The following is a 14,578-nucleotide window of genomic DNA, read 5'->3' as shown; positions in this document are numbered from 1 at the left end:
CATTTATTAAATTGTCGCAGTTTTACTTTTCGCTGTTGGACTAAAACAAGAACCCTAATCGATTTTTATTCAGCTTATTAAATATTTATAATTGAGATATAGGAGGGTCAAAACGGAATGACGCTTGGTGCTTTGCGTAAGTGGCTGCGCTCGAAACGGTGCGCCAAAGCGTAGCGGTTAGACCGTGATGGGACCTTCGCTAGCACCACTTATCGCTGCAGTTCCCGTTTGTCCCACCTCGACCACAACCGCTCCTTGACCCTATTCTATAGTCGGGTCAAAACGACATGAATCACGAGTGTAATTGCGGTGCATTTGCGTAGGCGGCGGAAACGATGCGGTGGAGACAGCGGTTGGAATCGAGGTGTGACCATGGCGAACTGCAGCGATGGATGGTGCCAGCAAGGATTTCACCACGCTCGTGGCCGCCATGCCTCACCGAAGCGCTTCGAGAGAAGCTGCGTACGCAATTGCGTACGTGGTTCATGCAGTTTTGACCCTGTTTTATATATTTGTTGATGTTGAAAATGTTATAATTAATCTATCATTTATTTTCTGACATTTTTCCTACTTTTAAAACCTAAGTATATTGATTTATGAGAAGCATGATGGGACTCTTCAGATTAGTTGGGACCTTACTAGATGAATTATGGGGTGGTGGCATTTTACTACAAGAGATTCTCTGAGAATTCATCAGAATCAGTTCCATTGCACATCCTTACGAGTATTTTACTATCACATTATAAATTAATACACTATATGTTTATTTATTCTAATTATTTTTATTATTTTTATATTTATTTATTTATTTATTTATATTTTATTATAAAAGTGCCTAGATGCATTTAATTTCATTTATAGTTTGATTTATTAGCTAACTGCTTAATGTAATCCTGAAAAATTAAGGCAGATCTTCACTTCAGTTGACCTAAATACTTTACAAACCAATGCCGATGTCTAGTTTCATTTATTTATATGTATAAACAACAATTACTTTTATTGACATCACAAACTTTTGGTAAGCCTTATCCTTCCATTCGAGAATATTCTTGGCAAAATTTCTAGTTCTAATTTCTAATTTTCTTTTTTTTCTAATATCTTTTTTCTAATATTGATTATAATTCTAATTTCTAATTTTCTTTTTTTTTCTATTATTCAAACAAAATCACCTTGTGAGTCTACAAATTTTTGTGAGAGATTTAGAATTATGAAGCAGATCACTATTGATTGGAGTTCAGTGAACAGATTATTCTTGAAAAAATTGAACTTGGAAGGAGGCTATGTCGAAAACTTCAGAGCATTGTTTTAAAATTTTCCCATAACGTTGAGTACATTCTCTAAAACTAGATACCATGAGAAAGAACTTTTTCACTTTTCCAAATACTTCCATCAGAAATCCAGGCCAACATAGGCATATCGCCGTATTTACGTAGTTTCCAACTCACCGTATTCCAAAAATAATCACCAATCGGGATAGTTTCGGCGACATTCTAACATAACTATCATAAATCAACCACACACACACACCGTTTAGTTCCTATCCGTTTGCAAACATAAACTCGAAAAACTCGGTCGCGATTCATTTTACGTGGACGACGACGCAATGATCGACATGGCAAATCGCAATCGTGTTGATCATTGCTGATCGCGACGACGCACGACACGTATGCGACATTTTTGGCGCGTTCGACGAGAAACGAAAGAAGAAAAAAACGCTCGTAGGTGTTTGTTCGGGTGACACTAATTCATCTCGTCTATCATCACCTTACAATTGTCGCAAATCGCTCAACGGTTCCGATTCCCGAGTACACACTTTGTGAACAACGCGACACCGCAACGTATCCGCATTGTTTCTCACAATTTTTTGGCGAATTATTGTTGTACTTTTGTTCAGAAACTACCAGAAAATATTGATTGATACAGAATATTGATCGGAAAGCTCGCGTGATCTATAGTAGTCTCGTTTAACTACAAGATTAACATTTGTTCCACTGCTTATCAGCACTTGATGACAAATGCAAGCCGGAGAAAAATATGTCGGAAAATCGATAACGTGGAAAAGGGGCGTGGTCAGGTGTACACGAACTAATTTTTAGCTGTTTGACCTACACACTTGAGTACGCATACCGTAGCGAGGAGGATTCGGCCGACACACTGGATCTACAGCTAAGCGATTCATTTGTTTCGATCCTATCCCCAGCCCCCCCAAAAAAAGATTTTGATCCGAACTGTACATTAACATGCTTTTCTCTGTAGTTACTGTACCTAATTTTCAGCGTTTTGAAGAGTTTTCCTAGTTAGTGGAATACGCGGATTACGATAGCTGTAAAATTGTGTACTTTCAGACAAAGTGCAAAACTGAGGTTTATATCATGTTTTTACAAGTTTTAACGTGTTTGTCGAATCTACAGTAATTATTTAAAAGAATGATTAATGAGATCTATTAATTGCCTTCTAATTACTGTATCTGTTTTTGTTCATCAATTACATGATTATGGTTCACGCTATTACCGTAAGGATACGGTAAGAGATTCGTAGTGTGTATTGACGTAATGTTCATATATGCATGACTTCCACATATAACATGTGCTTCACGTGTTCTAGATTGTTTATCCAGACTCTTCCTGAACAACATATATATATTTGACGCCTAGTACTACTGTAGTTACATAGTATAGACGAAATTTGTTATGGTACACATTGCCATCTAAATATACATCTGTAACCTATAAAAAAGTACCGTAACCACCGTTAAGCTTCTCTTTCACAGATTTTCTGAACCTCCTGACAATAGCGAAACATGTGATACTCTGCGAATTATTGTAACCTCAAGGGTACTTACCAAAACCTCATATTTTCCTTGTTCTAAACTTTGTAAATATCACTGTGAATAGAGTTCGTCTTCATTGTAAAGAACATTATCGATTTATTGATTTTTATCGGACAATATGAAACGAAAAGATCACATATCGCGAAATGTCGAATAAATACTGCTTTCGTTTTGTCTCCTATAAGGTCATGGATCCTTCTCAAGAAGATTCCAGAAAAGAAAAGAAAAAAAAACATTTACACTCCTTGTGGATCACAAGAGAAATAAAAGCCACGCGAGAGCAAGAGAGAGAGAGAGGGAGAGTTCAGTAAAAGGAGAAAGAGAAGAAAATGTAAAGAGGAGAGGGAAATGAAGACACAAAAAATCCAAGAGAAATATAAACAATTTCTGAGAACTCTCTATTTTCAGAAAAGTAAGAGAAAATAAGAAAACAATCAACTGGGATGATTTATTGTGCGTCAGCGCAGCATTCGTATATACCCTATTCTACCTAACAAACAGAACAAAAAGCAAAAACTAAAGGAAAAAAATCAAAGGGAAATATGCGTGAAGAAAAATCACATTCGCGTAAATTCTGCCTTCAAATCAAGTGCGCACCGCGTGTGGCGGACAGAAAAATCGATTAATCGGTCCGCATCAGTAGATCAGAAGTTGTATTGCGAGGCGGAGACAGATAGAGGGGGAAAAATACTGTACAATAGCAGCAGCTAGGTGGCGCGGAGATCATCGGCCATCTGTATGGGACCCGTTATGATGTTGTGCAGAAGGACTCACGGCGGACGATGTGGTTGGCGTAGCCGTGGTGGTTACAGTAGCACCGGTGGTGGTGGAAAGCGCGGACGCAATGGTGCCAACCGTTGTCGGTGGTGAAGTGGATGGTGGAACAGCAGCAGCAGCAGCAATGGGTGCTGCTGCGGCAGGACTTCTAGCAGCACTTGTGGAACCCGTTGGTGAATGGCTTGATGATGGACTCACCGATTGAGTATCGGATGAGAACGAACCTGAAAATAAGTGTAGATTGATTTATTGGCCGGGATAGTGAAGATGGTAATGTATAATTGTTATTGTTCGGTGCATAATGTCGTACTGGCATGTCATACGCGTAGAAAAACAACAAACAACGAGCCGCTTCGGCAAGGACAGACAGGCTAGACGGCTGCCCCGACGGGTAATTGGACCCGTTTAAATTTTCACCATCCTTCTAGCTGGCACGATGCATGAGGGGATCCGATGTGCGAACGATAACATCGCGTTTGAAAAGTCAGTTGTCTCACTGGTTGCAGAAAATCACGCGAAAAGTTTCCTGCATTGTTTTGAATCACCTCAGAAATTCCGAAAAAGTCTTATTGAATTAGCAAAAAAAAGTCTTTGACCTTGTAAAATTTCGTCTATTTGTAGGCATCATTGAATAAACAAAATGGTGAAAATTTCTGCTGTGGAAATACTTTAGAAAAATTTTTAAGAGAACAATTGATTGAGTCCTAATTGAGATTCTGGTAAAAGTGAAGGAAAATTCAAAAACGAACTTGGAAGAACAAAATTTCAGACCTAGAAAAACGTACTCGTACTCAAAAAAATTATGACGTTAAAAAAAAGAATTGCCGATTACGGTGGGAATGGATGTCTGCATCTCAGACGGGGGTATGCAACCCTGCAATTTATTGCTAAGAAATTTCGGAGGTTTTGGTGTTCATTTGGTTCGAAACGGTAACATCACATAGATCAGTTTCAATTTGTACGCTCTAACAATTGAGGAGATTTCGGACCACATTAGCTTTAGCACTATTTCGAGGAATTTTCAGCATTATCCACCGTATGGAGCCAGGAGATATTAAGAGTGACGGTTAGACATTGATCTTTTTGCCAATTAATACAAAAATTAGCAAAAGCGAGCGATGCGGGTGTAAGATACCATAAACTGATGAGTAGAATGGTAGATCACAAGCGGCAAAAAACCTTACTGTAGCCGTAGAGGTCAAAAAATTGGGAACTTTTCTAGTTTTTCGCTTTAAAACGCAGCGCAAGTGATCAAATACGTACTCTACATACGCTTCAAGAACATTCTGGCCTTAAAACCTTGCCACGGTGCTATAAAGCCTATCTTATCAGCCGTCAATCATTATGCTTCCAATAAGCGGCAATATTCATCGAGTAGCTCCGCCATACGCACTCCCTAAATCATTCGTTATCAGCTGTAGCTGGTTCGTCTGCCGAGGAGTGAGGGGGAGAAAAAACGATCAGCGTAGCAGCAACAGTAGCAACAGTAGCAGCGGAAGCGCCAGCAGGAGCCGCAGCAGCTACAGAAAACAGTCAACGCATCGCACTGTCCATCATCCGTGGCATGCACAACGCGCTGCTGTTGCACGAGATGTCGATTCCACAACGGACACAACGAGATGAAAAAAAACACATATCGCTCTGATATCAGCGCTCGACGACAGTTTTACGGCCGCTCGCACCAGTCAATTTATACCCGCTCATAAATCAGTCCAAAAAGTTGTGATTCGTAGTGTTTTACATGCGAGAATGTTGGAATTTTCGAAGTCCCGCAGATCGGCAGCGTTCGTCGCTCGCTTTAGGCTCGCTTGATCTATTGATTTTATCGCTCAACTCGGTTACTTACATAAATAGCATAGTTATGCCAAAAAAATGCGTATGTGTGTATCTATATCCATTCGACTCTGTCGCAAATGTCCCTCGCTTTTATTAGATTTATTTCTGGGTTTAAGCGATTTACTTCACTTTAGAATAGATCATTACAGTTTAAAATCAGTTCATACTCAGTTTGACTTCCTGCCGAATGGATCTGTCGCTCGCCTGTCGCTGTCGCTTAAGAATGGTAAAATTGTGGACGTATTTTGAAGAGAGTACGACCTCGTATCAATTATGGATGTGTGATCCCGCTCCAGTCGCTCGCTTTTATTAAGTATAGCCGCTAACACGACATTAACTTAGATTCCATTTACTAAGAACATTTACAAGAAGAAAAAGTCATTTACTGCGTATGTGATCTACGCGTATTCTATACTTCAGATCGTACGCACGCCCCGCTCGCCTCTGGTGAGTCATTGGTCGCTACAGATTCAAATCGAAAACACAAAATTCTTCAGTAAGACATCGTTAGGCTTTCATTTGAATTTTTTCAGATTTTTCCCTCCCACACAACCCCTTAGACGTTGTGGAGATTCACGGGGCATGTTCTTCATATAAGTGTTATCATGAACACCTCAACCCCATGTATTACAAGGGATTAAGATAAGGGGCGACATTGAAGTGCACCGAAATAGGACATACAGCGTATAGACGCACAAACACAGAAATAGATCGGCAGCAAAACATTTGCAACGAGCAAATTTCGAGTCCAAGAAAAAAATCGATAACCTGCTGCAAAATGGAATTAATCTAGCAAGAACGAACCATTCATCGCCGGATGGTGCTGTTGTTGTTGTTGCTGCTGTTGTTGTTGCTGAGCGGCAAAACCCATCAGCGCTAACGGATTGAGAAAAGGCATCGGTGGCATGGCGCCAGGTCGAGCCATAGCCGCCAACATTTGCGGTGGAAATTGGAAATTCGACAAAGCGATCATCCGCTGCAATTGAGCAACAGCAGTCGGATCTTCTTCGGTACTTGGTGAGTCCTGGAGAAAAAAATCGATTCATGGATAGTTCGAAGAAGCAAGAATCGGAGTAGTTGGATTTACCTTTTTCGAACTTCCCGCTTCATTTTCAGCTTTTGTCGAATCGGATCGTTCACCGAGAGTATCGGCAATCGACCAAATTTTACTCGGCGCCTTCTTCGGGGTGCTCACATCCGATCCATCCTTCACGTTGTTGTTTGTTACTGGGGTTACAGGCACTTCTGTAAGAAAAAAATCCCTCATGTGATTTTCTTTCTTCGACTAGTGAACATGACAGTTTTACAAGTTAGAAGTATTTATCATATTCTCTGGAAATGACAGATTTATGACCTTGAATCGTTTTACAAACAAATATCAACTAATTTATATGTTTAACTGAAAACATCAAATATTTCTGCAGTTTAATATTTATTTTGTGAATATTAAATTGAGATGCTTTCAAAAGGTCCCTTTGTTTCGATATTATGCTCGGAACTTTCCGCAATAGCTGGAACAACTTATGTTGCAAAAAAGCAAAATCCCAAAGGTTTTAGCAACCTCGCCGCACCTGCGTGGGCGGTGCTTGGAGCAAAAATGCGGCCCATAAACTTGTACAAGAACTGAATGCAGGAATATTGTATTTTTCGGATAAGGATAGAGAGTCGAAACTAAAGTTCATTGAGGAACTTAATTTTACTTATTACTGGTCCACAGATTCTAAAAGCATAATTAATTGGGCAGCAATCCAGAAAGAACGGTGGAGACGCAGAGGAATCACGTGTATCTGGTTTAGCACGTGTAAAATCCCAATTCAGAACAAAATTCCAGTTTAGTAAGCCAAAGATCTTCGAAAAATCCTTCACATTGTAGTCCGTGATTACGAACAACTTGAAATATGGTTACGTATCCAGTGTTTTGGGTAATTGTACAACAATGAATGTTATGGAGCTATTTTATGGATAATTTAGGGATATTTTCAGACAATTCTATACGTACATACTTTAATAAATCAATGAATAACTTTATAACCTAACAAATACCCCAAAGTTGCTAGTGTTATCATATCGTTGCTAATATGTTACACCGCCGAAAGAATGTCGTCTCAATGTCGAATCTGGCGGAACTCTGATTGCTCTGTTTCTCTGCGCTCTCACCCATCCCCTACATTCTCTTCTTTTAAATGGAAACACTTCCAAAAACGGTAGACGAACCCTCTTTCTTTTCGGACATATCGGACATCGAACTGGACGGTCGATCCATACCATCAAGACCGTCGATTGCATCAATATCGGCTAGATCGTCGTCATCTGGATCGTCACCACGTCGATTCTGCGGTGACCACGTCATCTTGTTCTCTTTTTTCAGACGTCGTCGTGCATTTGCGAACCATGTCGAAACCTTAAAATCACATCGTATCTAATGATCATATATCATCAATGAGGTCATATCGCGTTGTTTCATCGTACGTGAATCGTACGGTTGTGGTTCAAAACCTGCAATCAACCGCCACTACGATAAGAATCTACAAGCATATTGTCGTTGTGTTAGCGTGAGTTTCGGAGGGAAGAGGGGAAATCAATCAAGGTCAGGTCACTTTTATGTAGGAAGTCAGGTAATTGAGCGAAAAATTCAGGATGATTGAAAGATCAAAGCGGTTTGCTTGCATCAATTACGTAATCGTTGTCGATGACGCCAAAGCGATAATTGTCGCTTTGGGACGCAACGCAATACGAGTAAGAGATGCCGCGACACGCCTACGGCAATACTTAACAGTTTTAAGGACGGTATGAGGTAGTTTAGCGTCAAAGCGGCAAGTTTTATGTTAAATCTCTTTCTAATTAAATAGCCATGTAGATTGCATAATTAGGATTCTCCTTGGACGTTTGTCATTTAAATATCACGAAGAAATTTCCCAAAAAGAGCGATGTCCAGGAGAAAACATGGATGGGTCCCAACGAAGAAAAAAACCGCTTCAGTGTCATTTTTTTCTGTTGAAAGGGCATCTCTAATAGCAATTTGACGCGTTGCATTGAAATATCAATATCGAAATATTTTTTTACAGAGATTCAGACATCGTTATTACACTTCTCTCATTGCTATAACGGAATATTTCTCGAAATATAGCGGATATTTCCTGTATCACGCACTTTTTCATCACTTCAGTACTATTGTATCTCTCGCCCCCAGAATTGTACACAAAAGGACAAGTTGTCCCGGAAACTTTTTTCTTCCTTGTTCACAGGTGTCATCCATTAGAGAGAAACCTGTTTTCACGGATTCTAACCACTACCCAAAGAAATGTATCAATGGATGAGACATTAATAGTGTTCTACAACGTTTATCACTGCTCTTGCTATATTGTATTAAGAGTTATTGATCGATGGATAATTCATTCCTAATCCTCTCGAACACGAAAACAAATCGCTTTTTTTTCGTAGAAAAGTCAGAAAATCACATATTGACATTATGATTTCAAATTTTCCATTATGGTGAATAAGAACGCTACTGACCAATAGCAGAGATCAAAAGTCACGCCCTAAGGGATCTCAGCCAATAGTGGAAACGCACGTTCTCTCGGACTGAGAAAATGCTTTTCAAAATGTTATCAAATTATACGACATTTTATATACGAATTATATTATTTATATTATTTATTTATCCGATATATAAACCTAAATATATGTGCAAATTTTTCAGTTTACCCATTTAAAGGTTCCAACTAATCATGACAAGATTTAACTACCGTACCTGTGTAAGTGTCATTTTTGTCATCACAGCAAGCATGACCTTCTCGCCCTTGGTCGGATAGGGATTCTTTCGATGATCGGTCAACCACGCTTTCAACGGTGCCGTGGTTTCGCGGGTTGCATTTTTGCGTCGAGCCCCGTCTAAACCGGCAGCGTACGGATGGTAGGGGTTCATCACATCGAACACAAAACTCGGGATTGGTCCACCGCCGACCGGCATCATCTCGGGTTTGATGTCCTGAAATTAAGTGGATTAGTGTTCGCGTATTTTCCTCGTAGTCGGCGTCTGAACCAGTCAGCTAGTGGTTTCTTTACGACGTATAATTACAAGGCAATGACCTTGACGAACTACGACAATCTGGGTGCAAGCGAACAGTATGCAAAATCGCATAGATTTTTCAAATTTTCACATCGGGACCCGGTAACGATTACGGTATCAGCGGATGTGTGACGACACATGGGAACATGCTGCAAAACACGAGAATGTTTTCAGGGTGACGACGTTCGAACGAAGCCCCGCACATGCATAGGCACATAGCGAGGAGGGGAAAACATGTGCACACACACATGCACATACACACAAGCTGAGCTGAGCTGAGAGCAGCAGCAGCAGCCAAAATGAAATTGGTTTTCGTGTTGACAAGGCCAGATACGGTAGGTACCGGAGCAAAGCAGCATCTTCGCGTCAAGCAGCTAATTAGCGTTACAGCATGGATTCACACGAACAAGAGCTTCTAAGGGGAGGTTAAGGTTTGTGAAATAGAAAAAAATAAGCAATGTGACTTGGATTAACCGATCGTCTGCAGACAAGAGACATGCGAGCGCAAAATCCAACGAGGCGCTCCTGCTTCTAAGGGCATTTAAAAGGGGAAATTAGATACGCGGACCAGTGGGTGTCAGCGTGTAAGGGAGCGGAGGGTGACGAAAGAAGGAAAGAAAGATGAACGCGCGATAAGAACTGCTGCCATCGCAGCAACAACGGCACCGAAACAGTTCGTGGCCGAATTTCACGTACATGACAACATTCCCCACGAAATATTACACAAATTTAAGCAAAGCTAATGAAAAGAATAAAATAAAAGAGAAAAATAACAAATAATGGATTATACTTACCGGTTGAAGTCCAGGATACATAACCGGGAACGGAAGTCCAGCTTGAGCGGCCATTGCACGAAACGCATCCGCTGGCACAGCGCCAGGCATGCCGGGAAAGGGAAATTGACCAGCGAACAACGGATTGCCGGCGGCGAGAAATCGTAACGCGTCCGCGTTTAGCTCAACACCACCACCTTCCGGTTTCAGCGGTGTTGCCGCTTGGGTGAGAAGCTGAAAGTGAAGCGATATCCATTTAGTTATAATAGTGTTCGGCAAAAAAAAACGGTTGGAAATAATTATCATTATTTTTAATTATTAATAATAGAAAATGCCTCAGCAAATTCTGATTCATGGATAAATTACAGAAAACAAAAGAGGTAATTCTGCTAAGTTTATGCAGTCATAACGGAATTATAAGCAAAAAACATTGTCACGGGTATTTTTTCTTGGAAATTAGAAATTATGGCAAAATCTATGTAGAACCTTTATCATTACCATCCGTACCCAACAGAGTAAACTAGAAAATATTTTCAAATCGAGAAAAATTTTCTAATCAATCGATCTACTAAAGTAACGATGTCTGCCATAAAAATGTCGAAAAACACTGCAATTTTTTCCAAAAAAGCGTAAAATATCTCCCATCATTCTTCAAGGGACCAAGAAAAGAAGCGACTAATATATGGTCGACTATATAGTTGAGAAAAATCCGGAAGAAAGTAATTATCGCTCTAAAATACTTGCTACTTGCGACTAGATGCTAACTAGCTACTATTAAATGATTACTTTCTCGTATAATAAAAAAAAACTCATAAGCACTAAAAAACGAGACTAGTAAATAAACAGGAAGAATAGTTAATGAGTTAATGTTATAGAATAAGCATTAAGGGAAAAGCTGAAACGGGGTTACTATAAAAACTTGACAGAAAAAAAAACTCTGCACGATGATGGATAAATCCCGAATTCCAGAAATTCTTGACAATATAAAAAAAACGGAAACGAAAAACTCATCGAGAAACTTGGGAGATGATGTAATTACGGCAAAAAAGCAGAAATTAACAAAAATTCCATGGAAATTACGGAAAATTAAAGATCGCATGATCGGCAATGTCGTGTTTTTCAATAAATAGATGAGATTTTCCCAATTACAGTATTTACTGTAGATTATCGATGGAGCGTCGAAATAACGGAAATATACTTCGGCTATAGAATGCATGCTGATTTCAACGAAAATCAGGAGAAGATTAAAGAAAAATTACCTGTGCCGGATTAAAGGCAGAATTGAATGCCATCATCAAGTCAGACTGCGTACTACCGAAGCAGTGATGTGTTGCAAATTCTTATACGTAGTCCACAGTAATGAATAACGAATAGATCAAAGTAATGTGGAATCACCAGACGATTTCGTGGAATTCGCCGATGGATATGTTCTGGAACATGAACGAATTCATTAGGAGAGAAATGATCCGTGGTTAATCGAGGTGCGGATAATCGAGAGTGGATAGTGATCAAGGAGAAAAGGTCCGAGAACGGTTTGAAACATAAATCGGTACGGTTGCGGGTTGCGGTGCGATATTCTGATAAACGATACGATGATATGGAGAACAATAGATGTGTTGGCGATGGTCGACAAGTGATGGAGTCACGAACAAACGGACAGCGGCGAAGATGATCAGCGAAAACGATCCACAGATAGATAGACACAACACAATGATGCGGGTCCGATGGTGTTACCTGGTGTGTTGTAACATCATAAATCGGTCGGTGGGAAAAATGCGGACGAATGATTAGATAGATACCAACGAGATATGATTAACAGGTGATTTTCAGAGATAAGTGGATCAAAGAAAACTGGAAGAACTGGAATAACTGGCGGAATTATGTAAGAAAGAAATACTTTTTTTGTGTAACGAGAGAAGAAAAAAACTTCTTGCAAACTATTGCAATAAGAACACGCAGTAAAGTAAAAGTACAAGGCAAAGTGTACTTCTCGATCTCCTAGTCAACACATCTCAATGATCATATCAGCTTCCAGAAAATCTAATCCGAAGCTAGGCGCGCCCACCTGCGCCTGCACCGATGGTGGCCACCGCGACGACGATTCGCTGCCGAGAATTATGTTGTTACAAAATGAACATGCTGTTCACAAGCTCCGCCCCCGCACGGCGTCATTGGCCAGCAGCTCGAAGTGGGCGGCTCCCGGGTCTTCGTCGAGCCCCGCCCCGCTCGACGATGATTGGGGACGGGCGGCGGAGCTTATTGAGGTGGGCCGTGCTGGCTGCAGCCTCGTCGTGGGATTACGGTAACTGCGCCGCTGAGGAGGCACAGGTGGGAGGAACTCACACAATTCACCTTGGACAACTTTAACAAAACGTTTTTTTTTTGGGAATGTTCAGATGTTATTACGTTAGTAGCTATTAGTTACGCTGCAAATGTATATGTGTGTGACTGTTGTAATAGTACGCACAATTACACACAGTAAACAGTTAATATTACACTAATTCATACTTTTGTGTGTGTGTGGTAATTGAGTAGAGACGCATGAAATATGTGTGGAACGACGTCGTCGCTGTGTGTGCGCGTATGTGTCGGCGGAAATCATCACATTTCCGGTCGACTGACATTTATTACAAGTTGATCAAAGCGTATCGCATGGCATGGTGCCAACAGAGTTGGTGAAAGCAAATCAAAGCACGTTCAAACATGAATTACACGTTATTGAACGGAATTAGACGGGAAGAAACGTGAAAAACGGCGGTAGACATGAGGTTTACGCCCCGGGGTTCGGTCGCCAATGTCGGCGCGCCACGCCTGCTTTGGGGGTGCATGGCAGCAGTTTTACAACAGTTTAACGCATACACACACGCGACAATGGACAATAGCTTAAGAACCCTCGTGTACACACACACGTACAAAAGACGTGTGCATGATGATGTTACAACGATCTATTCATTAACGATTGAGAGAATGAGAAGAAAAAAGTCCCCAAGTCACATTATGATTATAGTGCGCTAATGGCGATATTCGCCGATGTTCGCATCGAATACGACCGCTGAACAGCTGATACTTTTGATAAGCGATGTGTGCAGCCAACAAATCTGCTTAGACACGAGCGAAAAAAAAGGAGAGTATCACAGCTACAAATGCTCCCTGACACCGTCGAACATGTGAAACAGGAATTCTCTTCGTTTTTTTTTTGCTTATGACAGTTGTCCTTGACTGTAACAGATGCGATTGTTGAGTAGTGCAGATTGTTTTGATTAGTGATTGCATTACTAGTAACACTGTGACAACAGAAAAAAAAAACACCGCGACATGTCCATTCAAAGCGGGAACTCGGGGGTACGGAGAACTGACAGAACAGCGGAGAAAATCGGCTTATGTAAGGAAATGTCTGCAAAGAAAAAAAAAACGAAACGACAGTTAAAGTTGCAGTTTTAGCTATGACAGTTCTCTATGGAATCATCCATGAAAAAATACCATAAGAATTGATGACTAATTTTTTAGTGTATTGGTGCACGATCAAAAAAAATTGTGTTCAACTTGAGACAGCTGGTGGATCATTTGGAACTTTATTTCAAATACGAGTCTAATTTAAAGCAAAAGAAAAAACCGAATGAGGTGAATCACTTTGGAAGACAACTAAAATACAAAGAAATTAAAAAATAACTAGAACGATAAGCAGAAAAATGAGAAAATAGTTACCGTACTAATGTGAAATGTCAATTTTGGTAAGGATCAAAAGGATGCAAAAGCCTTCACAATAGTATAGCAAAAAAACGATCGGGCAATTGATCAAAAACAAATGATTGTCAGGAATATAGTTAAAGATTAAGAAATTTTCAAAAAGTAGCCAATAGATTTGTGTCTATGCTTATCCATCCCATGAAGAACAGCATTTGAGCAGCTTCCCGGGTTCGTAGGATTAAGAAACGATTAAATAGTCATGTCCTTAAAGAAGATGCACTTTCAAAGCATTTTTAAACTTGTGGTTTATAAAAAGAATACAAATTTGTGGTAGTTGTCTTATGCAAAAATGAGCGAAAAATATGTTCGGCAACACAAATGGATCACGTAAAACACCCTTGGTGGAGATTAGCTGCACGAAATGTTGAGCGAGGAAAACATCGCTTAAATAGAGGTTCGTCGTCGTCACGGATTACTGTAACTTGCACTCTAACATTATCATAAGCAGCAACAAGTACAAGTAACGCTTAAAATTGCTCTACGCTAGTAGCTGAGCGGGTAAAGAAATAATTGGTGATGTGGGTGGAGCGTAGGAGTGTGGAGCTT

The 14,578-nt window shown here is 40.2% G+C and overlaps 1 protein-coding gene across 2 annotated transcripts; it reads right to left on the bottom strand.

Moving 5' to 3' along the window:
- Positions 1-2,936: 2,936 nt before the first annotated feature.
- RB195_004808 (uncharacterized protein) lies at positions 2,937-11,580 on the bottom strand (the record flags this gene model as incomplete). Of its 2 annotated transcripts, XM_064182824.1 has the most annotated exons (8): positions 2,937-3,008; positions 3,605-3,831; positions 6,248-6,467; positions 6,531-6,688; positions 7,658-7,844; positions 9,195-9,431; positions 10,307-10,519; positions 11,545-11,580. In XM_064182824.1, 8 exons carry the CDS (start codon positions 11,578-11,580, stop codon positions 2,937-2,939), a joined length of 1,350 nt encoding a protein of 449 aa, XP_064034090.1. The 2 variants fall into 2 exon arrangements, with proteins under 2 accessions (XP_064034090.1, XP_064034091.1); XM_064182823.1 differs by lacking the exon at positions 2,937-3,008 and having other exon boundaries at positions 3,554-3,831.
- Positions 11,581-14,578: the final 2,998 nt, after the last annotated feature.

Source organism: Necator americanus, chromosome I (assembly GCF_031761385.1).
Source record: "Necator americanus strain Aroian chromosome I, whole genome shotgun sequence".
Taxonomy (NCBI): Eukaryota; Metazoa; Nematoda; class Chromadorea; order Rhabditida; family Ancylostomatidae; genus Necator; species Necator americanus.
The sequence above is the reverse complement of the archived record's forward strand: the minus strand, read 5'-3'. Positions and strand labels throughout refer to the sequence as shown.